At 50.6% G+C, this 20,678-nt stretch overlaps 4 protein-coding genes across 4 annotated transcripts; 2 read left to right on the forward strand and 2 right to left on the reverse strand.

The window, feature by feature from the left end:
* Positions 1-944: 944 nt before the first annotated feature.
* TrAFT101_002052 (uncharacterized protein) lies at positions 945-4,962 on the forward strand. The gene is made up of 5 exons (XM_024899611.2): positions 945-1,666; positions 1,756-1,967; positions 2,030-2,145; positions 2,216-3,143; positions 3,208-4,962. The coding sequence occupies exons 1-5, from the start codon at positions 1,564-1,566 to the stop codon at positions 4,618-4,620; spliced, it is 2,772 nt and encodes a 923-aa protein (XP_024763171.2). The 5' UTR covers positions 945-1,563; the 3' UTR covers positions 4,621-4,962.
* Positions 4,348-6,242, reverse strand: TrAFT101_002053 (uncharacterized protein). The gene is made up of 3 exons (XM_024905248.2): positions 5,956-6,242; positions 5,146-5,882; positions 4,348-5,092 (listed from the first exon to the last, which is right to left on the reverse strand). The coding sequence occupies exons 1-3, from the start codon at positions 6,043-6,045 to the stop codon at positions 5,059-5,061; spliced, it is 861 nt and encodes a 286-aa protein (XP_024763172.2). The 5' UTR covers positions 6,046-6,242; the 3' UTR covers positions 4,348-5,058.
* A 3,501-nt stretch (positions 6,243-9,743) lies between these two features.
* Positions 9,744-13,893, forward strand: CEF3 (translation elongation factor EF-3). Its single transcript, XM_024905082.2, has 3 exons — positions 9,744-10,222; positions 10,487-13,443; positions 13,509-13,893. The coding sequence occupies exons 1-3, from the start codon at positions 10,071-10,073 to the stop codon at positions 13,565-13,567; spliced, it is 3,168 nt and encodes a 1,055-aa protein (XP_024763173.1). The 5' UTR covers positions 9,744-10,070; the 3' UTR covers positions 13,568-13,893.
* Positions 13,894-14,077: 184 nt separating this feature from the next.
* TrAFT101_002055 (uncharacterized protein) lies at positions 14,078-17,569 on the reverse strand. The gene has a single exon (XM_024907829.2). The coding sequence runs from the start codon at positions 17,381-17,383 to the stop codon at positions 14,333-14,335; it is 3,051 nt and encodes a 1,016-aa protein (XP_024763174.2). The 5' UTR covers positions 17,384-17,569; the 3' UTR covers positions 14,078-14,332.
* Between the last annotated feature and the right edge of the window lie 3,109 nt (positions 17,570-20,678).

A 20,678-nucleotide genomic window follows, 5' to 3' on the forward strand; every position in this document is an offset into this window, starting at 1 on the left:
TGCAACCGAATTCAACTGCAAAAATGAGGCTTAGTCTTGCCCCTTTTATAGCAGAAGCTGCTGGCTCATATGCAAAATCCTGCAATCTCAGACATGGAGACTGCGTTGCCTTTTATAGCGGAGCTGTGAAGGCGAACCAGGCAGTTGGGTTGCTACCAAAGAAGGAAACCGCTTAGGTTGTGTTTTTTAGTGCATTTACTTCTATTTTGCTGTTAGAGGCTCTTTTAGAGGTAATTTTGATTGAAGCTTTGAAGAGCGCCATCGATCATCAAATGCTGATTTCCACGCAGCGGCTAATATCGAGCCGATTGTGAGGATAATCTGGCTCCAACGACAACTTGGTGTGGGATACACAGATATGCATGATGGCCCTGACACTTCCAACTTGCCTGGATTGAAAATAAATGAGGCATATACATCTTCCAATCACAGCATTCACCACATACAAGGCCCATGATATGACACCACGATCATGATATACAGGTATCCTTCTAGCAGCTGCGTGGTACGTCTATCTACCTGGCTATCCACTGAAGAGGTGCCAGATAACACACGCAGCACCGCAGCAAAACATGAGACAATTTCATGCATTCAATTACTCGTACCGCCGTGCAATTTGCATCCCATTCGCCCAATGGCGGAGTCATGTGTCTGACCTAGTGTGTCTCATAGGCGGCCGCTCCATCACATGTAACATTGTGTAGCACATGGCTTGGCTCGAATCAGTTGAGAGCTTGCATGGTTCCTTGAGCCTCTTGGAAGCCAGAGGAGACGCCCTGATCCGATATTGGGCAAAGAAACATCCGACAGGCAGCGGCACGACATACACGATTTGCTGCTTTGCGGCCTAAGGTAGCAATGCGCGGCGGCATGTATGAGTCTTTAATTAACGGGCAGCAGTCTGAGACTCGAGGCTGCGCGAATCACCGTCGTTAGCGCCCAATATTCTCAGCAGGCCTCAGCAACGGAGCCTCAGAGCTACGATCTCTCCATCATCCAATTCGCCGTCTTGAGCTGGCATCGTCGATTTGCTACGGACGCTGAAGAAGCGCTAATGCTGGCAGCGAGTCGATGCTAGGCTGCTCCCGGAAAGGCAGCTGGCGGTGCTGTTGCGTCATGCGGGGTGCTAGCGCTGGCGGCTGTAGCTCCATAACAGCGATAAGCTCGCTTCAGGCCCTGCTCAGGCTGCGTCCTCGATGCTATCAGCTAATGCACAACCTGTCTCTGCCGTGAAGCTTAAGCAAAACTAGGCGCTGCTCCCTGGCTAGGGCAGTGGTAAGGTATCCATCGCTTCTGCCGCTAAAAACAAGAGTGACCCGACAGTATCAGTCGGGCAGTGAGTAGGACCTCGTTTTGCCCTTTCAACTCAGCTTGCATTGCTGCATTGCCGCCAGCTTTTTCTTCGCCGCCGCGCGGTTGGTGACTGCTGCTCGTTGTTTTTAGCATCTTTGGCCTTGACATTTGACCTGCACGTTGGATTGACCACGGCCACGAGGCTTTTGAGCGGCTTGGGCATTTTGTTGCATCTGCTGTGCCGCTCACCGTCTCTCGATCGTCGTCGTCATGCCTCGCAGCAATCGCTGGCGCAACATTGATCGCCTCCTTGGCTTCAATAGACATGGCAGCCACTCTGGCCGTCACTGGCTTCACGAAGAAGAGCGTGCTCGTAAGTGAAAACCCCTCAATGGCACTTTACTCCCTGTCTCGTGCTCTGGAGATCGCCCTGCTAACAGAAGCTGCGTACCCTGGCTATAGTGCTTCCGCATATTCGTAATGAGGATATAGACTCTGCCATTCCGCCGGCCGAAGTTACAAAAGTATGCCTTCGGCTGAGGCATCTAGTTCAGGAGTGCGTGCCGTGTGAGATGGAAGAGAGCCGAATCACAGAACCACACAGCCGTATCATCACGCCACACGTCGTTCGGGCTGCTAAGGAAGCAGGCGGTCAAGAGAACAAGGGTTGTGTGGTATGTGCTTACTTGGAAATACGTTGCCATTCATGATAGCAATCACACACTAATCGCACTAGGTCTATTCTTTACTCGTCAATCAACGGTGGTTCACGCATGAGGCCAATGTCGAGCTCTGGGATGCCGGTCTGCACAACCTCCGAGCTGAAGCATGCGGCGTCATAGCAAAGGCTCTGTACGTGATCCATGAGATAATTCGTTGTTGGTATTTGTGACCTTGGCCGATATGCTAATAATGAGACTAGTATCGAGGAGGAAGAAGACACTGCGTATCTTTTACACTCCGTGTTATTGCGTCGATATTCATACATCGCAAACGGCATAGCGACCCCTCCCGTTAATGTAATTGAAAAAGCTGTTGATTTACACGCCGTCCGAGTCATTGGATCTTCAGGATATCAAAAATGCATCAGCTATCTATGGCGTGGTTGGCTAGTCCAAGACGAGAACGATCCGTCCGTCTTTGTGGATTACGATAATAAGGACAATACTAGATTCTTTGTTCATATGGATCCGGACCGGATGCGAAGCCCCAGAAACCAGAATCTTGCCCAGCTTTTATTCTCACTCATCTACCTTGCCCTCTTCACAATTGCCATCAATACTGTCAACGCTAGTGGCGTCATCGACATCGCTGAAGGAGCCTTGTACGCTTTTACGCTTGGCTATGTATGCGACGAGCTGCTCAAGGTTTACAAAGCCGGACCTCAAATTCTGGGGTTTTGGAATGCGTTCAACGCAATCCTATATGCATTTTTAACGGCTTCTTTTATATTCCGCGTCATTGGCTTGACCTTTGCGGCCCACACCGATGGCCGAACTTATTACAGCACCCTGGGTTACAATGTTCTGGCTTTTACCGCCCCCATGTTTTGGTGCCGCCTCTTGCTCTACCTGGACAGCTTCAGGTTCTTTGGCGCAATGCTCGTGGTTCTAAAAGTCATGATGAAGGAGTCTGTGATATTCTTTGCTCTTCTCATCGTCATAATTATCGGGTTCTTGCAGGCTTTTATCGGCCTTGACCTTACCGACGACAATGTGGCTGATGATGTAGTGTTCATCATTGAGTCTATGACGAGAGCTCTTCTTGGCAGTCCAGAATTTGATGGCTTTGATGGCTTTGGGCCACCTTGGGGTGCTATCCTGTACTACTGCTTTACATTCATCGTCATGGTACGTATTTCTGCCCGATTTTCCACGACACTATATTGCGTTTTACGCTAACATGCGTCACCAGGTCATTCTTCTCAATATTCTCATTGCCCTCTACAACTCTGCTTACGAGGATATCTATGACAACGCGGATGATGAATATTTGGCTCTCTTCGCTCAAAAGACAATGCAATTTGTTCGGGCACCAGACGAAAATGTCTACATTGCTCCATTCAACTTGATAGAGATTGTAATTTCGGCTCTATTCGAATGGTGGATGAGCAAGAAGGCTTACGAATTCATCAATGATTGCGTCATGGGCTTTTTGTACTCTCCACTTCTCTTGATCACAGCTTTCTTTGAGACTCGTACTGCGTACGGTATCCGCCGCAATCGGGCACGCGGAGAAGAAGATGACGATATCATTGAAGAGTGGGAACAATTGGCACACGAAATTGATTTTGGAGCCGAAGGCTGGGCCAAGAAATGCGAGGCCGTCAAACCCAATCTGGAGGTTGATCCAGCTATCCTTGAGATTAAGAAGCTCCGAGGTGAAATCGCCGAGCTGAGGTCCATGCTGTCTGATATTAGTGATCATGTCCAATACCCGACCAGCCAGGATACCAAAATTGGAGATGGTAGCACTCACGATGATTTCAAAGCTTCTTACTTCGAATCGACTCATGTGGAAAGTGAACCTACTGGAAAAACGGCAAAGCATGTCGGACATGAGCCTGCAAGCACATCGGATGATGTAAGAGAGGAAGCAGGGCAGAGCAGCTCCGAACAGTTGATTGAAACCACTGAAGAATCTGCAAAGCCTGCCAAGCCGTCTGAAGAATTGGCTCAGCTAACCGAAGAACCTACACATCCTTTTACGCGCCCCTCAGAGGCTGAACCAGAGGCTGAATCGGAAACTCACGATGCACATCCTAAAGCCTCCGAATCCAAGGCTCCTGAAAACATTCCTTTTAAGGTATCCGAAGACATAGCCTTTGATTCGTCTGAAGATGTTCCATCTAAGACGCCTGATGATGTACTATCTGAAGCTCCTGAAGCGATGCCCTTCCAAGCCCCAGAAGGTGCCCCCCTTGAGGCCCCTGAGTTTGTTCCGTTCATGGCTCCTGAGGATCTACCAACAGAAACCCTTGAAGGCGTATCCTCCAAGGCTCCTGAAGTCGAATCCTCCAAAGCTCCTGAAGCTCTATCGTCCAAGGCTCCCGAGGTTGAACCATCCGATACTCTTGAAGGCGTAACATCTAAGCCTAGTGAAGAAGCACCTGAGAATACATCATCTAAAGCTCCTGAAGCCGCGGCACCGGAACGTCTTGCACGCGCTGAGACTGAAGAACCCGAAGCTGATGATCCTAATCCAGACAGTCCTACATCTGGCGAAGCTAGAGCTGAGGAGGGTGGGCAGCCTTCGCAAGGAGCAAAGAAGAGAAGACGGAGAAAGAAGAACAAGGGAGCGCAAGGTGGTCCAAGTGGTGGTAGCTAAGCAACTGGGCTTGGCGTGAAAAGTGCAGCAAAGGAGTGACGACTGTGTGTAATTATCTTTGGTCTAAGGAAGGCGTATATATACCCATATGGTTCTGATTTGATGAGATGCTACCAGAGCAGGGTTGCATTCTTTTGTACGTCGTGGACTGAGCTTGGACATGGGGACTTGGCCGAACAGGTGATGATGCTCAATGTATGAATGACTTTGCGCGTTGCATTTTCTTTTTTAAAGGGGGGAACCGGTTGTTATTTATGGCTCTATGTATCATGCAATCAATTTTAAAGACCTAAAAAACCGACTCTAAGTGACATAACTCTTCAGAATCAAATTCATTCGTCCTGTGCCTCATTCAACCAAATACACCAGCTAAAAAGTTCACTGATCTCTGCTTCCGTTCTCTTCTCTCCAATTCTTAGTCCCCGCTGGGTGGCTCTTCTAGCCCATTGCGGTTTCGGGAGGAAAATAGTAGCTTCTCGAAGTGTTAGTAGATACATCTCTCACAGAAAGTTGGTGGTTTCTTACGGTAGTATACTTCTATATGCGTTTACGTCCTTGTCCATAAACGTCACAAACACCACCTGCTGGATCTGGTTCGTGGTGTCTTGCTCAAGATACTGTCTCACCGCATCGCAGGCTGCTTCACATGCCAGCGTGCTTGGATACCCGTATATGCCAGTGCTAACTGCGCTGAAGGCGATACTGGAGCAGCCGTTCTCCTCGGCCACCTTGAGGCTCTGTAGATAGCAGCTCTGCAGGAGCGGTCGACTCACCCTCTCGCTGTGGAAGACGGGGCCAACTGTGTGGATGACGTGCTTGGCGGGGAGGTTGTGTCCGCCGGTGATGACGGCCTGGCCAGTCTGGCAGCCGCCCGGATACTTGTCGATGCACTCCCGTACGAGCTTGGGGCCAGCGGCGGCGTGGATGGCGCCGTCGACGCCGCCGCCACCGCGGAGGGAGGACTTTGCGGCGTTGACGATGGCGTCGACGGGGAGGGTGGTGAGGTCTGCGCGGATGAGACAGACACGGGCGTTGAGCTTTTCGTTGGGCGTGATCTCCCGAGGGGGGTTGTATGGGAATGGGAGCTGGGGTGGCGAGAGGCGGTTGGTGGAGTAGAGGGTTTGGATATTGGGGATGTCTTGGGCGGACTTCAGGGAAGGCCTGGAAGAAGAATAAAAGGAGGCCATGGTGAGATGGTGGTGTGAAGAAGGCGGTCTGAGATGTGAAGAATGCGATGAGGTGCGGTAGGTGTGTTGTTGTTGCTGTTTTGTTGTGAGAATCAAACTTTTGGTGTTGGGGGGCAGCTTAAACAAGGATATATATGTAGGTACGTACAGGTGAGTGGTAGTATGGGTACGTTGCTCGCAGGCGGGCTTCTAGCTTTAGGATGGGCGCTGAGATGGAGACGTAATTGCGCCGCAGCATTGAATTTTACTTTTTCGCTCTGTTGTCGCTGGGGAAAATGAGACCACAAGAGAGAAGTAGAGAGATGCGAGAGGTGAAGTGACGTCGTGAGATTGAAGGCGCACGGTGCTGAGAGCTATACTTGTTAGTGGCGTGGATTGGTGGAACCGCAGAATTCGAACAAAGGTTCATACCAAGGGATGTTTTGAAGCTTGATTAAGCGAGGAATGGTTGTTAAGCAATTTATTGATAAGTATAGAGTTTTATGTTATATTCAATCTTCTTGGTTTCGGTGCCATCTCTCAGCAGTCGTGAGTATAACGCGCTATGACAGAGGTAGGAACATGTATAGAAATATGCAACATACATGATTTGCATCTAAATGCCATTTGCATGGCAAAACCTGGTTTAATTGAATTTGAAATGCTGTAAATAAATATCTATGTAGAAATCTCAAAGCCCAATGACTCTTATCATCTCGAAGTTCAAGCTCCGTCCTTGTCTCGCTCCTCTCGAGTAAGCTCATAAGCCTTCTTCTGCCGTTCTGCCGCCTTATTTGATGCCTCTAAATACACCTCTATGACACATCCTATTTCGTTCGTAGAGATCTGGTTGGTCTGATGGAATTTAATAGATTCGTTATCATCAGTCATTATCACGTCTAGAACAAACTCAGCGGGATCCTCGGCCATATTTACTTTCAGGTTTACTTTCAGTATTTCTTCTAGTATTTTAAGCTCTGAAAGAGTACTTCGCAGTTGTACTTTTCGGGTAAGACTGTAAGGTATGAGCGAGACGATAGCAAGCTATTGGAAGACCTTGAGCTGGAAGAGATGCAGATTTTGGAATCCTTCTCAAGGACACCTTCTGTAGCTGCAAAAACGAATCTTAAAATCCGAAGATAATATCGAGCAAAGAAAGTACGCCGATAGCCAGAAACTATGAGACAAAATGAAAGAAAGCTGAAACTCGGGTGCACAGAATCGTACGTTCAAGAAGCGTCTGATGGGATGGAGATGCCCTCGCGCAATCAATGTGGGCATATCAGCTACAGAAGGCACAACAGACCTTGAAGAATCCATCTACTACATTAACTTAGCCACAATGTAGACATGCTCCCGTGTGAGGCCTTCCTGCTCGTTATACAGGCTCTGGAACTAAGAAGAAGAGAACGTGGGACCCTTGCAATAATTCTTTTGATAGCGTCTAGGCTCTTCTGCGAAAGAAGCAATCTGCTGTTCGCCGCTCAGCATCGATAGTTTATCTTAGGCTATGGCAGTAATCAACAGGGCTAAGGATGATAACGTTCACATGCCTGTAGGACGGTCCCCGAAGCTGATCTATCGAGACATCCAAATCTCAAGCAACGTCGCCGCTAATAAGCGCAAAATTGTAAGATTAGGGTTTGGCAAGGATATCTGAGAAAAGTAAATGCACCACCACATTAAGGCAATGAAAGGGAGGAGAGATCAGTCATCTCTGGAGACAGTCATCTTTGTATTTGCTTTTAGAAGGATCACGGTAATAAAGACCAATGGCAAGGATATCTTTGTTAGCATTTACGCAGTGTGAAGCAATCCAAGAGCTCGACGAAGGAGGCAGTGGGATTTGGGTTGGTATAAAGAGCAAGCTGCGAGATATGAAAGGCATTTGTCTGGTCAATCTTCACTGAGCATCTTCCAAAGCCGTTCTAGAAGCGTGATATCTGGATCAATGACTGAAACAAGCGGCTCTTTAGACATGCTGCGAGATATCGTGATGAGTCAGCATGGATGAAGCTTGGTGTTGCACCTGCCTTGCCTCGGATTCGTGCTGTGGTGTCTACATGTACTGAAGCTGAAGATGTTTTAGGTGCTTTTCTTTCAACTTCAATCCTTGCCTACTACTTGTACATAGGCACATAAGTGCAGTGCCTACGAGTACGCCTCATGTGAATCTGCTTTCAATTAGAAGCCCAAAACATTGCTGATTTCATCGCTAGCACATCAATGCGCCCGACCAGCGAGCCCCGTCTATACGTGCCCTATGCCGCATCTGACAGTCGGTGAGCCCGCATCTAACATGGGCAAAGACGCTGCAGCAGATTGACTCTGGGGCCCCGCGATAGTGGTGGATCATGGCGATGGACCTAAGGAATTATCGATGCGGTTTACCTGGATGCTGAGCCTGAGTGCGTATCTGGACAGGCCGAGCGTGAGACGTGCATTTCGATATCGACGAGGCGCTGCTTCAATCTGAGGCTGGCGGCACACCGCAGAACAGGACTGAAGACCTAAAGAGCACATGCTAGCCTGGGACAATTCTCCACGCCCGTCCCAAATCTAGCCACTGAGACTCACTGGCAGTGACAACGTGGCGATAAAGCTGGACAGGAATGGCAGGCCAAGTTTATTTGGGGAAATATTTTTTTTCTGCCAGCCCCACCGTCACCACGAAGATGGATAAGGAGGGCAGCTTTATGTCAGGTGTGACATCTCCCGTGCTCGGCACGGAGTATCATGTCCAGACTGACCACAGACAGCTACAGTATACGAGGCACCAGGCAGAATGCACTGACAACGCAGCCGCCCTGTTGTCTTATTTCCTTCTGAAAAGGAGCTGGGAGGACCAAATGGGGGCAGGTATTCAGCCCGGCCAAGCCGACAAAGTGCGAGAGCTTCTGACACCGCCTCGGTCCATGCATAATACTTGTACGGAGTAGGCCCAACCAGAATTCGCAGCAGCTTTGCCAGCAGTACATGTAGCGATGGGGGCCAATGAGTGCGGACTACAGGTACTGCATACATGCACTTGGACCCTTCGTAACTGGCAGTAAGCTTGGAGTAGCACCATTCTTACCACTCCATATGCAGGGGCGGATCCGGCTGGGCGAGATGTGAGACACCCCATCGGCCATAGGGGATGGCAATCTATCTTGTAGCAATGCGTGGCGGCAGATCAAGGGAGCATTTTGCCCTGTCCCCCACCAGTCCCTGCCTGCAGCACCGCTACGCCATATAGCCGAGTAGTGTACAGATTAGCAGCGGCAGAGCATGATGCATGTGAGGCTTTTGGCGACAGAAGCTGCGAAGACTGAGCTCATTCACCCCTGAATTCTGGGGGAGTATTCGTACCTCAGTCCTCGCTGCCCTCCAATGTTGCCAGGTGCCGTAAGAAGAAATACTACGTGTGTAAAATCGTTAGACTCTGGCCAATGAAGATGCCGTTCTAAGGAGAATTTCACAGCTGCTGAGAGAGGCGTGGGCTACGGCAACTATTCGCAATCTCGGAGTATGTACTGTACTTCTTCGACACAGTATTTACTGTGTAACTCTCCTCAATGCAACAGGCAATACGGAGAGCACTCTCAGACTTCAGACTCCGCCACTTAGAGCTCAATGCTGGGGTACAAGAGCGCCTCTAGGGAGCAGGACTAGGGACCCGTCGAGCGGCAAAAAAAAAACTTCGCTGCACATCGAATTCCTTCTGTTTCGACAGCCACAGCAATTTTTTCAAAAAGTTTTGTACCCAGACGCCTCACCGCCTTTGCCTCACCACATGTGTCATCCTTTCCAGGCTTAGCGCGGCGCTGATAGAGCTGATAAGCCAGTCTCAGCGCCCAATGGAGGGGCAGCAAAAAAATCTTTTTGGGCTGCCCGATTTTAGCGACACGCCCCGCGAAAAAAAAAAGTTGTGGACTCAAAGCTGGCTCTTGGGCGGCCGCAGCCTTTTAAAACTTGTCGCCCTCCCACCTTTTTTTTTTCTCCTTTGATCTCCCTACCTCCATCTCCTTTCATTATTTTCTCATATTTGGTCGTCATCTCTCTCGACGAACCGCGGACTTGTATCTTACATAGTCCTTGACGAGTTGTTCTTTGGTTCCTCCCCATCGAGCAACGTTCTTCTTCGAAGAAATCAACAGGCAGAGTCGATTCCTCCATCGTCTCTGTTGACTACTCGATTGAAAAGTCTTTACTGCCCGTGGTAGATATCGACACATTCAAATCGACTTCGATTCTTTAATCCTCCTCCGACTTTTATAATCCCCCTTCTACATCACCGCCAACATGCCTAACGAAGGTGCCGAGTCCCTCAAGGTCCTGGACGAGCTCTTCCAGAAGCTCACCGTCTCCAAGGAGGCGGCGGACATTAAGCAGTCCGCTGGAGAGCTCGCTGGCTTCATCAATGGCCGCATTGATGACCAGGCCGTCCCCGAGAAGTAAGTTTGTTCCTGATGATACACTCAAAATACGACGTTACTTTTTTTTTTTTTTTTCTCCCCTTGGCGGGGAAAACTTTTTTTTTTTCGCCTCTAATCTTACCTGGCCAACGGGTGCCCCGCCACTCCCAGCGGGGTTTCCGCTGGCCTACCCCTCCATTTGGTGGCTACGTTAGTGGCCAAATTCACTGAAAAAAAGTTTTCTTTGCGCTGTATCGCCATAATTTTAGCTCCCATTGGTATTAACAGTGTTTTTCTCTGCAGGACCATCGACGACATCAAGAAGGCTCTCGTCAACAAGAAGGACGCCACTCTCCGTGAGAAGGCTGCCCTCGCCGTTGAGGCCATCGCTTCCCACTCTGAGGTCGGCGCCGGCGTCGAGCCCTACCTCATCGTTCTTCTGCCCGTTGTCCTTGCCGCCGTTGGCGACAAGATCACCGCTGTCAAGAATGCCGCCAACGCTGCCGTTCTGGCCATTGCCAGCGCCATCAACGGCAACGCTGTCAAGGCTGCTCTGCCCTACCTGATGGAGTCTATCCGCACTGCCCAGAAGTGGCCTGAGAAGATGGCCGCTCTGGACTTCATCCTTGCTCTTGTCAAGACTGCCCCTGCTCAGCTCTCCTACCGTGTCCCTGACTTGATCCCCGTCGTCTCTGAGGCCATGTGGGACACCAAGAAGGAGGTCAAGGAGCACGCCTACAAGGTCATGGAGATCATCTGCCAGCTGATCGTCAACAAGGATATTGAGCGTTTCATTCCTGAGCTGATCAAGTGTATTGCTAAGCCTGAGAACGTCCCCGAGACTGTCCACCTTCTCGGTGCCACCACCTTCGTTACCGAGGTCCAGGAGCCCACCCTCGCTCTCATGGTCCCTCTGCTGGATCGTGGTCTCGCTGAGCGTGAGACTGCCATCAAGCGAAAGTCTGCCGTCATCGTCGACAACATGTGCAAGCTGGTCGACGACCCCAACATTGTCGCTCCTTTCTTGCCCAAGATGATGCCAGGTCTCCAGAAGAACTACGACAACCTTGCTGACCCCGAGGCTCGTGAGAAGACCAAGCAGGCTCTCGACACTCTGTACCGTGTTGGTAACGTTGTCGACGGCAAGATCCCTGAGGTCCGCAACGACGGCGATATCAACGTCGTCCTCACCAAGGCCAAGGAGATCCTCTCCACCCGCTACGCTTCTCTCCTTGAGAAGATGGGCCCTGTCGCCGAGTACATCTCTGCCATCGCTGGCCAGCTCATCGACATGAAGGAGACTGAGCCCGCTGTCTGGGTTGAGAGCCTTAAGCCCTACGTTGCCGTCATCACTGGCATTGACAACGCTGAGGGTACCGTTGAGACTCTCCGCAAGCGTGCTTCCCCCGGCGCCGAGGCCGAGGCCGAGACTGAGGCTGATGAAGAGGAGGGCGAGGACCTTTGCAACTGCACCTTCTCTCTTGCCTACGGTGCCAAGATTCTGCTTAACCAGACCCACCTCCGCCTCAAGCGTGGTCAGCGTTATGGTCTTTGCGGTCCCAACGGTTCCGGCAAGTCTACTCTCATGCGTGCCATCAACAACGAGCAGGTTGAGGGTTTCCCCAAGCAGAGCGAAGTCAAGACTGTCTTCGTTGAGCACGATCTCGACTCCGCTGACACTGAGATGACCACCATTGACTGGACCATGAAGAAGCTGGCTGAGGCCGCGGTCGATGTCAGCCAGGCTGATGTCGAGAAGCGTCTGGATGAGTTCGGCTTCACCGAGCAGATGGTCAAGGGTGAGATTTCCGCTCTTTCCGGTGGTTGGAAGATGAAGCTCGCTCTGTGCCGTGCTGTCTTCGAGGCCCCCGATATCCTGCTTCTTGACGAGCCTACCAACCACTTGGACGTGAAGAATGTTAAGTGGCTCGAGGATTACCTTGTCAACTCTCCTTGCACTTCCATCATCGTCTCTCACGACTCCAGCTTCCTCGACAACGTCTGCCAGCACATCGTTCACTACGAGCGCTTCAAGCTTAAGCGTTACCGTGGTAACCTGAAGGAGTTCGTCAAGCGTGTTCCTTCTGCCAAGTCTTACTACGAGCTTGGTGCCTCTGAGATCGAGTTCAGCTTCCCTGAGCCCGGTTTCCTTGAGGGTGTCAAGACCAAGGCCAAGGCTATCCTGCGTGCTACCAAGATGTCATTCCAGTACCCCGGCACTTCCAAGCCCCAGATCACCGACATCAGCTTCCAGTGCTCTCTGGGCTCTCGTATTGCCGTCATTGGTCCCAACGGTGCTGGCAAGTCCACCCTGATCAACGTTCTCTGCGGTGAGCTCATCCCCACCGGCGGTGAGATCTACCAACACGAGAACATCCGTATCGCCTACATCAAGCAGCACGCTTTCGCCCACATTGATAACCACTTGGACAAGACTCCTTCCGAGTACATCCAGTGGCGTTTCCAGACTGGTGAGGATCGTGAGACCATGGACCGTGCCAACAAGATCATCACCGAGGCCGATGAGAAGGCTATGGACAAGGTCTTCAAGATCGAGGGTACTCAGCGTCGTGTCATTGGCATCAACGCCCGTAGAAAGTTCAAGAACAGCTACGAGTACGAGTGTTCGTTCGCTCTGGGTGAGAACGTCGGCATGAAGAACGAGCGCTGGGTTCCCATGATGTCTGCTGACAACGTTTGGCTGCCCCGTAACGAGCTGTTGGCCTCTCACCAGAAGATGGTCGCTGATGTCGATATGAAGGAGGCCCTTGCCTCTGGTCAGTTCCGCCCTCTGGTCCGAAAGGAGATTGAGAGCCACTGCGCCAACTTCGGTCTCGATGCTGAGCTGGTTTCCCACTCTCGCATGCGTGGTCTGTCTGGTGGTCAGCGTGTCAAGACTGTCTTGGCCGCTTGCTCTTGGCAGCGACCCCACTTGATCGTCCTTGACGAGCCTACCAACTATCTGGATCGTGACTCTCTGGGTGCCCTGTCCAAGGCCCTGAAGAAGTTCGAGGGTGGTGTCATCATCATTACTCACTCTGCTGAGTTCACCAAGGACTTGACTGAGGAAGTCTGGGCTGTCATGGACGGCAAGATGACTCCTTCCGGCCACAACTGGGTCCAGGGCCAGGGCTCTGGTCCTCGTCTCAAGCAGGATGACGATGATGAGGAGGACAAGTTCGATGCCATGGGCAACAAGATTGTCAGCACCAAGAAGAAGGCCAAGCTGTCTTCTGCCGAGCTGCGAAAGAAGAAGAAGGGTAAGTCAACTAGAGAACAATATCACAAAATAGCGTCAACATTAACTAACTCGATTTTTCTACAGACCGCATGGCCCGCCGAAAGCGTGGTGAGGAGGTGTTCAGCGACGAGGATGACCTGTAAACGATTCAACATACCCCTACATCACGGCATTTCGATGACGTCTAGTCCTTTGACGACTTAGAGAATGTTTTTATTTATTTTCTTTTTTGTTTTAATTGTGATGAAAAATACGGATTGGTACAGGAAAAGTTGCGATGCGTTCTTGCGATGATTGCATGCTCGGGTTTGCCGATAGAGAGGGCCTTCTCAATAGAATGGAATGGCCTGGATGAGTGCGGGAAACACAGCTGGGGGTGGAGGACCCCTATGTTGTCATGAACTCTCGCGCCTTGGGCTATAGAGGGAAGGTAGACGGTAGATAGAACCCGAATAGACTTGAACAACCTCTTGAATTAAACTTTTTGTCTCTCTTTTGCTGTGAATGTCAAGTAGTCAGTTGTAGACTGCTGCTCACTTGAAGTAAATCACAAAATGCAAGGAGGTCCATTTCATACTATACGCCAGCAGTGGCTATGTTTATGTATAATGCCTTGAATTGTTGAAAGACTTGGCCGTTTACTTTGAAAGACATGCCTGTTTAGTAACTCTATTCTTGTAAATACAAAATTGGGGGCTATATTTTGTAGGTTTGTGCCATTATGATATATCAAAAGCACTTCTATAAACGAGCTACTACTATTCAAGTAGCTACCTAGTATATATATGCAGGCGCAAGGCATAACCCTTACAAACACACCAAGTCCCCCACTTTCATTACCAGAATGGGGTCTTCTTGTTTTTTCCCTTTGCATTTATATTCTATTCTTTTTTGTCTTCTATTCTATTTTAGCTTCGATCTATCTTCAGCCCCTCCATGAGATTCTCCAACGTTTTCCATCCCTCGCTATCCTCCCAGTTGGTCTTTGCTCGTCCCATCACGCTGCGCACTGCGCTCCGCGCCTTGCCCTTCCACTTCTGCCCAATAGCCTCGACGTCAGGGCCCCAATTCTCCAGCACGGAAACCAGCTCGTCAGTTCTCTTCACGACTTCTGCCCACCCAGCCTCGTTGGACGTCCAGTCTGCGGAGGCAGATTCGCCGGGGAGGAGCCCGCTGCCAGAGGCGCCGACAGCAGCGCGCCAAGCTCGCTCCGAGGCGTCGATGGCTCCGGCGTAATCGCACCGCCAGGCGCGGAGGCGCGAGACGAGCGTCCAGAGGTCAGAGCGGTTGGTGATGAGCGGTACGATTTCCTCTTCGATGAGACGCATGAGGAGGCGCTCGACGGAGCCGCGAGGGGGTTCGTAGACGCCGTTGCTGGCGGAGGGCCTGTCCTTTGACAGGATGGTGTCCTGCAGGAGGGCGGAGAGGATATCGACGTCGAGAGCATCCTCTGTTTTTCGAATGCGGATGATGTGCGTCATGGCGAGGATGATGTCTGTGGCGGGGACGGGGTAGATGCGGGAGCCGAGTGTGATGACGTTGTCCCAGATGCGCCAGTTGTCGTGGGCGATGGAAGCTCCCTGCTTGTAGGCGGCGAGAGATTGGGCGAGGAGCTTGTTGGGATCTCGAGAGGCGATTTTCTCATCTGAACCCGCGATGACGATGTCATCGTCCTCGTCGTCAAGAGGGGCTTTCGTAGTAGCAGGAGCCTCATCGAGCTCTTTGGCCCTTCCAGGAGCAGTCAGTTCGCTGTACAAGCTGTACAGAGCGCTGCCAAGATTGCTCCATGTTTTAGCACCTTCGCCTCCCTCGGTGTCATTTGCGCTGCTAATGGACCGACTGTATGCCTCTGCCGCGTCCTCGAACTGTCCCATGCGCAAGCTGATATCACCGAGACGACCCCACATGTCGGGACTTAGCCTATTGACACTGGTGGCCATTTTATATGCTTCCAGAGCCTTTGATAGGTCTTTCTGGCCGATGTAGTACTCTCCCAGGGATCGCTGAGCACGAGAGTAGCGGTGTTTAGAGATCTCCCAAGCGCGCTCGTAGTGAGCTGGGTCATTTTCAAGGTCACCGAGAATGCACCACAGACGAGCAGCGTTGGGAGAGGGAGGTTGTCGCTCTACACCCGAATAATCAGCTGCCTTGAGAAGACTGACGTCTTGCCCAACAACTTCATCCTCTGGTTCGGATGAAGAAGGTGTTGTAACTCCAGTCTTGTTGAAAAGTCTCCAGCGAATGATTCCCTTGGCTTTGGCTTCTCCACCACTGCCTCGGCCATCTTCGTCCTCAGTAGCTGCGCTGCTGGCGTAACAGAGAGCTACTTCCGCCCATAGCTTCAGACGCTTGAAGATTTCAAGGGCAGACGTCATAGAGCCTATGCCAGCCCAGGCGTAAGCAAGTTCAGACTCTAGATGCCATCGCGGAGGGGTGGATAAGGCGTGGATGTAACGAAGACGAACGTGAGCGGGTGCGGACTCTGAGTTGGTTGCGGCGGGCAGGAAAGTAGTAGGCCTGGACTCGTCGACAGGGGCGGCAGATTGGCCTGGGGCGGTCACCTGAATGGCTGGGACATCTGATTCGTCTTTTTCTTGAGATTCGTTGCTTGTCGGAGCGGAAAAGGTGGTGTCAGTGAGGACCTGGTCGGCAACGGCCTGCAGTTGCAGGACACCACGTTCAACTGTTCTGCTCCTGTGGATTTCCACCCTTGAACGCACGAGCAGGGCTTGCGTGTAAATCTGCCAGTTGACGGATTTATCAGTCAGAACGCGGACCGCGAATGGCAGAATCTGTTCAGAGGTGAGTCCGTCAATAGGCGAAAAGGCATCCTTGATTGTGGCCTCGGTAAGAAGAATGATCTCGTCGAGAGCAGAAAGCTGCGGCTGGTCATCTGGTGATAGTTCGGATAGCGCCGGGGGCAAAGTCTGAACTGCTGCTGTGTCCTTCACGGGCTCGTTTGCAAACTTAATCTCTTCTAGTAGGGTATCATTGTTGAGCTTGAGAGCGTCTGGCTTAGCAGCGGCTTGGTCGTCCTCATCCTTGCTCTCCTCTGTGGCAGCAGCATCTTGCTCAGAGGCGCTTCGTGCAAAAACAACGAGCTGACTGATGTTGTGCTCTTGGAATTTGGTCCTCTTTCCCAGTGCACCGGATAGGGCATAAGCAACGCCAGTGACCTGCGCCGCTTCACTAAGCGTCTCCTTTGCCTTATCATAGCGTCCAAGCAGAATGTAGTTGTTGGCAGCTTCGACGAGGAACAAGGCCTTTTCATCCCGAGTCCAGGTCTCTTCCGTCGCCCAGACCTCATTGCCGAGAATATTTCCTCGTACAGCATCTATTTCGTTGCTAATCTGGGTTGCTAGTGTAGGAATGTCGCTCCACTGTGAACTTTTGGTGAAATTTGATCCAGAGCCCAGGCTTGGCTGAGTGATGATCTTATAATGCCAGACGTTAACCCGTAGTTTCTCCCATGCAAGGCTTCGTTTTGTTGAAGTTCCCTCAGTTGAAGGCAGCTCAGAAACATCAGTCGTCTCAGCTGCTAAGGAATGGACCAAGATGTACTTGGCAAGAGAGAAGAGCTCCAAGTGAGGGATGTAGGCATAGGGAACCACGCCATCAACTTCAAGATACTTTAAGCAAGCCCTTCTAAGTTGGTGCAGCGCAACGACCGTGTCATGAGATTCTGAGTGGCTTGAATTCCAAGCATTGGCAAAGAGCTTCTCAACATGAGCCGAATCGTTCGGTGGCAGAACAGGACCCGTAACGGTTGCCTGGAGGAAGGCATCGAGAGCGGCCAAGCCTATGGCGAGGAGTTCTGAAGACGGGTGCTGTGTTGATGCCGCTGAAGCTGGGTCTTCTGCAGGAGACACAAGGTGAGATACATGTGCCGTTATAAGCTGCTCCGCTACAGGACTGCCAACCAGCGTTGCCAGGGTGCTGTTATCAGACGTCGAGGCCATGGTGGGGGTTTGATATTCGGAGTTGGTGATGCTTTGACCGGCAAACCCCTGGCGATCGCTGAGCCGCCACGAAACTCGGGGACTGGCGAGATGTCAGACGCGACTATTTGTCTGAGTTCCAGGCAAGCGGCATGTGCTCCGAGATGTCACTGGTACGGGTATCTTGGTGATTCTTTGGTTCGCTACCTTTTTTGTGATTTTCGTTATCGATACGGCAGCAAAAGGTGGGATGACGGTTTTCAGCATGAAAATTTTAGCGTGTGAAACCTTTTACCCCACCTGTCACTCTGAGGACGCAGCATGGCAGGCCACTCTAACTTGCATGGAGAATAAAGAAGGCGCTTTTTCATTTATGAATCAGATTTTTTTTTTTTTAAACATGAAATTATTCTTGATGAATTCGAGAGTCATGGAATACATGCGCTTGCAAACATGGCTTTAGTTTATCGGCGGCGAGACGTGCCATAGGCACTCAAACCCCCCGCCTACTTACAGCGCCTGAGCCTTGCCTGCAAGCCTTCGAGTCTGCGAGAACTAAACTAAACCTCATTGAAGTCCATATCAACAGCTACTTGAGCTCCCACTGCAGCTGATTTGTAAATATCCTTATTTGCTAGGTTATACAGCTAGAAGGATAGGAGGAGTCTAATTTCAATCGTAATAGCCCCTATACTGCATTTTTCCTCTTTTGGCGGTCGCAAACTCTTGTCCATCTGCCGTACTATCGTCTCTCTCATCCCAGCACTATCACCTAGTGGGCTCTTTAGCCTCATTTGTTTTCACCGACTTCAGGGTCTCTCTTCATTTGACATGTGATTGTCCCAACGCGGCAATTCACCTCCGCTGCTGCATCAATAGACTTCTAGATGGCCTCGCTTAGGATGAAGCATTCTCTACTTCTTCCTATTTCGTAACGTTACTTGTTTTTTGTTGAGGATTAAAGAAGCCTTGCCGGTCTAGACCGTTTCTACGCGTTGAGGCAGCTTCGTTCGAGTACTGGTAGAGGATATGCTTGCAATACGGCTGTTTTCTTCCTTTTTTTTTTCACCCAATTTTTCTTGGAATAGTCACTCTTTTGGGCTCAGTTTTTCTTTCTCTCTCTTCTTTTTTTTGCCCCATTGCTCTTTACTTGAGGCGCATGGCGTTCGAATAGACCCACAGGCTCATTCAGTGCGCGCGCGAGTGTTTGTGTGTGTGTGGGCTTCAAGAATTTTTTCTGCCTGTGCGAGTCTCCAAGCTGTGGTGGCGAAAGGCCAGTGATATTCTCTCTGTCGAATTCCAGCGCCAGCCTATGAAGGTTATATGTTTTCTTGATGGTATGGGTGTTATTAACTAATAGTATCATCAACGCAAGACGATTCGCAGCTTGATTTGGCACATGAAGCTCGAGGTCACGCGACAAGCAGCCAAAAAGATACAAGTACAAGGCACAAGCCATAGCAAAGCAAAAAGCAGCCTAAAAGAGAGAAGAGAGAGAGAGAAAAGCCTTGCGCTGTAATTTACCGTTAGCGTCCGTTTCTTACGGCAAACTCAATGCCTATTGGTGACTTCGCTCTAAAAACCCTGGCGCTGCTGAGGGCTGAAAAAACATGAAACGACGTCGGCGCCGTCTAATACGTATTGGCGACTAGGGAGGAGGTTATGGCCGAATGGGACTTTTCGCGGCACGGGCGCTGTCCTGCAGTTGATTGGTGGCACAGTGCGAAATTACAGGGTCCGCCGTTTATCAGCGCATCTGCTGCGGGTACGAGAAGGAAACTTGGCTGATGTGGGAAATTAGCGGCAACCGACGGTCCCCCTCAGGTAGCTACCCCATACCGCGCGATAGTGCCGCCAAAGCCGAGCGTACAGTACTGTATGCATACAAGTTCTCCGTGCTAAACAGCATTTGCTGTCCAGTAATTGGCGCGCTCCAAAATTTGGTGGATTCTAACCCACAAAAAAAAACCGTCTCTCAACAAACTCGCACTTCTCGCCTTTTGTCTCTAAGAAGCATTGGCTCTCGTCTTGGCTTGCTTTTTGCCTTGTTCTCGAGACTCATGCGCAAAAGATGACGACAGTGACGGCCTCAGACATCTGGGGCTTTGCAGCTGGGTGGAATGTCTTGACTCGCGTCCATCAAGCCTGCCGCATGCAGCTCATTTATGCACAAAGTCTACTCTAAAGCATGGCTGTGCGCAAAAAACGGCAGCCTGTCTTCTTGCAGGGAGGGTGCTCAAGGCACAGCCTCCCTTTTCCGGCATTCGGTCGAACCAGACGAACTGTTGGGGATCGCCAGCATCCAGGCGGTGTCGCCAGCGAGCGACCACCTAGTAGATTTAGAGGCCTCAGAGATACGAGTACAATACGATGCCGATTGTTATTTAGCAAGGCCACTGAAGACGCTATCCCCCACTGTGTGTAGACTGTGCGGCCAGGGACATTCGTGATCGTCGATAGCCGCTAGTCCAGATACGAATCTAGTCCCGCGCAAGGCTTAGGCAGGGTGACGTCAGTGTCAGCTGCGAGAGATTCCTTTGACGGAAGCAGGCAGACCAGCCGCTTAATCTCTTGAGATACGTATCGCTGAGGAGCGCCATCAAGATCTCTATTAAGCGACATGCAACTTTATATTCGCGGCCGTATGCAGCTATGATGAGAGTCGTTCCAGATCAAGCGGCTGGCTTGAGTCCAGAATCCCTGGTCGCGTGGTCGAAACAGTGACATACTTCGATCGCACAGTGTCTAACAAAAAAGGCTGCTCTTCGGGGCAAGTCGCTGCACGAATGGCATCCAGAAACTCGCCTGTTTGTCTGGATCTATTGTTTAATAAATGATAGAGAGAAAATTAACAATCGGTGATGATGACTAGGAATGCTGTTGTGGCCTTGGGGTTGTTAAAGACTCAAGACTACGCCCATACTTGACACTATCAGACCAGCGAGGCGCGAGTGAGCAACTCTCTATGCCAATTCCAAACATGCAATTATTGACATTTAGCTTGAGATGGATATGCAGTCGATCGGCTCTAGGCTCGGGCATTTACCTAGGTGCGGAATGCAGACTGCAGTATATACCCTTATTCCTAACCTTGCTGTGATAGATGCAAGATGGCCGGCATGTTCCGTTATTTGGCAATGGATTAGTATTGTGACATGGACTAATTAGGCTAAGAAAGGTCAGATTTGGCTTCTTGATGTTCAATCAGCAGCCATCATAAAGCAATAACTAAATAAGGTCATGTTCATGAGCGAAGACGGATCATTAACATGCGATGACTTTCTTTGACGTCTCGCTGATCAGCGATATTTAACAG

The sequence above is a fragment of the Trichoderma asperellum genome, chromosome 1 (assembly GCF_020647865.1).
Source record: "Trichoderma asperellum chromosome 1, complete sequence".
NCBI lineage: Eukaryota > Fungi > Ascomycota > Sordariomycetes > Hypocreales > Hypocreaceae > Trichoderma > Trichoderma asperellum.

Excerpts from the sequence above, each read along its gene's own strand:
- TrAFT101_002052 (XM_024899611.2), top strand. The coding sequence starts at position 1,564 with ATGCCTCGCAGCAATCGCTGGCGCAACATTGATCGCCTCCTTGGCTTC. Across the intron at positions 1,667-1,755 it reads TCACGAAGAAGAGCGTGCTC|TGCTTCCGCATATTCGTAAT; the intron begins GTAAGTGAAAAC and ends CCCTGGCTATAG. Across the intron at positions 2,146-2,215 it reads GGCGTCATAGCAAAGGCTCT|TATCGAGGAGGAAGAAGACA; the intron begins GTACGTGATCCA and ends TAATGAGACTAG.
- TrAFT101_002053 (XM_024905248.2), bottom strand. The coding sequence starts at position 6,045 with ATGCTGCGGCGCAATTACGTCTCCATCTCAGCGCCCATCCTAAAGCTA. Across the intron at positions 5,883-5,955 it reads ACCCATACTACCACTCACCT|CAACAACAACACACCTACCG; the intron begins GTACGTACCTAC and ends ACAACAAAACAG. Across the intron at positions 5,093-5,145 it reads GCATATAGAAGTATACTACC|CTACTATTTTCCTCCCGAAA; the intron begins GTAAGAAACCAC and ends CACTTCGAGAAG.
- CEF3 (XM_024905082.2), top strand. The coding sequence starts at position 10,071 with ATGCCTAACGAAGGTGCCGAGTCCCTCAAGGTCCTGGACGAGCTCTTC. Across the intron at positions 10,223-10,486 it reads GACCAGGCCGTCCCCGAGAA|GACCATCGACGACATCAAGA; the intron begins GTAAGTTTGTTC and ends TTTTCTCTGCAG. Across the intron at positions 13,444-13,508 it reads GCTGCGAAAGAAGAAGAAGG|ACCGCATGGCCCGCCGAAAG; the intron begins GTAAGTCAACTA and ends ATTTTTCTACAG.
- TrAFT101_002055 (XM_024907829.2), bottom strand. The coding sequence starts at position 17,383 with ATGGCCTCGACGTCTGATAACAGCACCCTGGCAACGCTGGTTGGCAGT.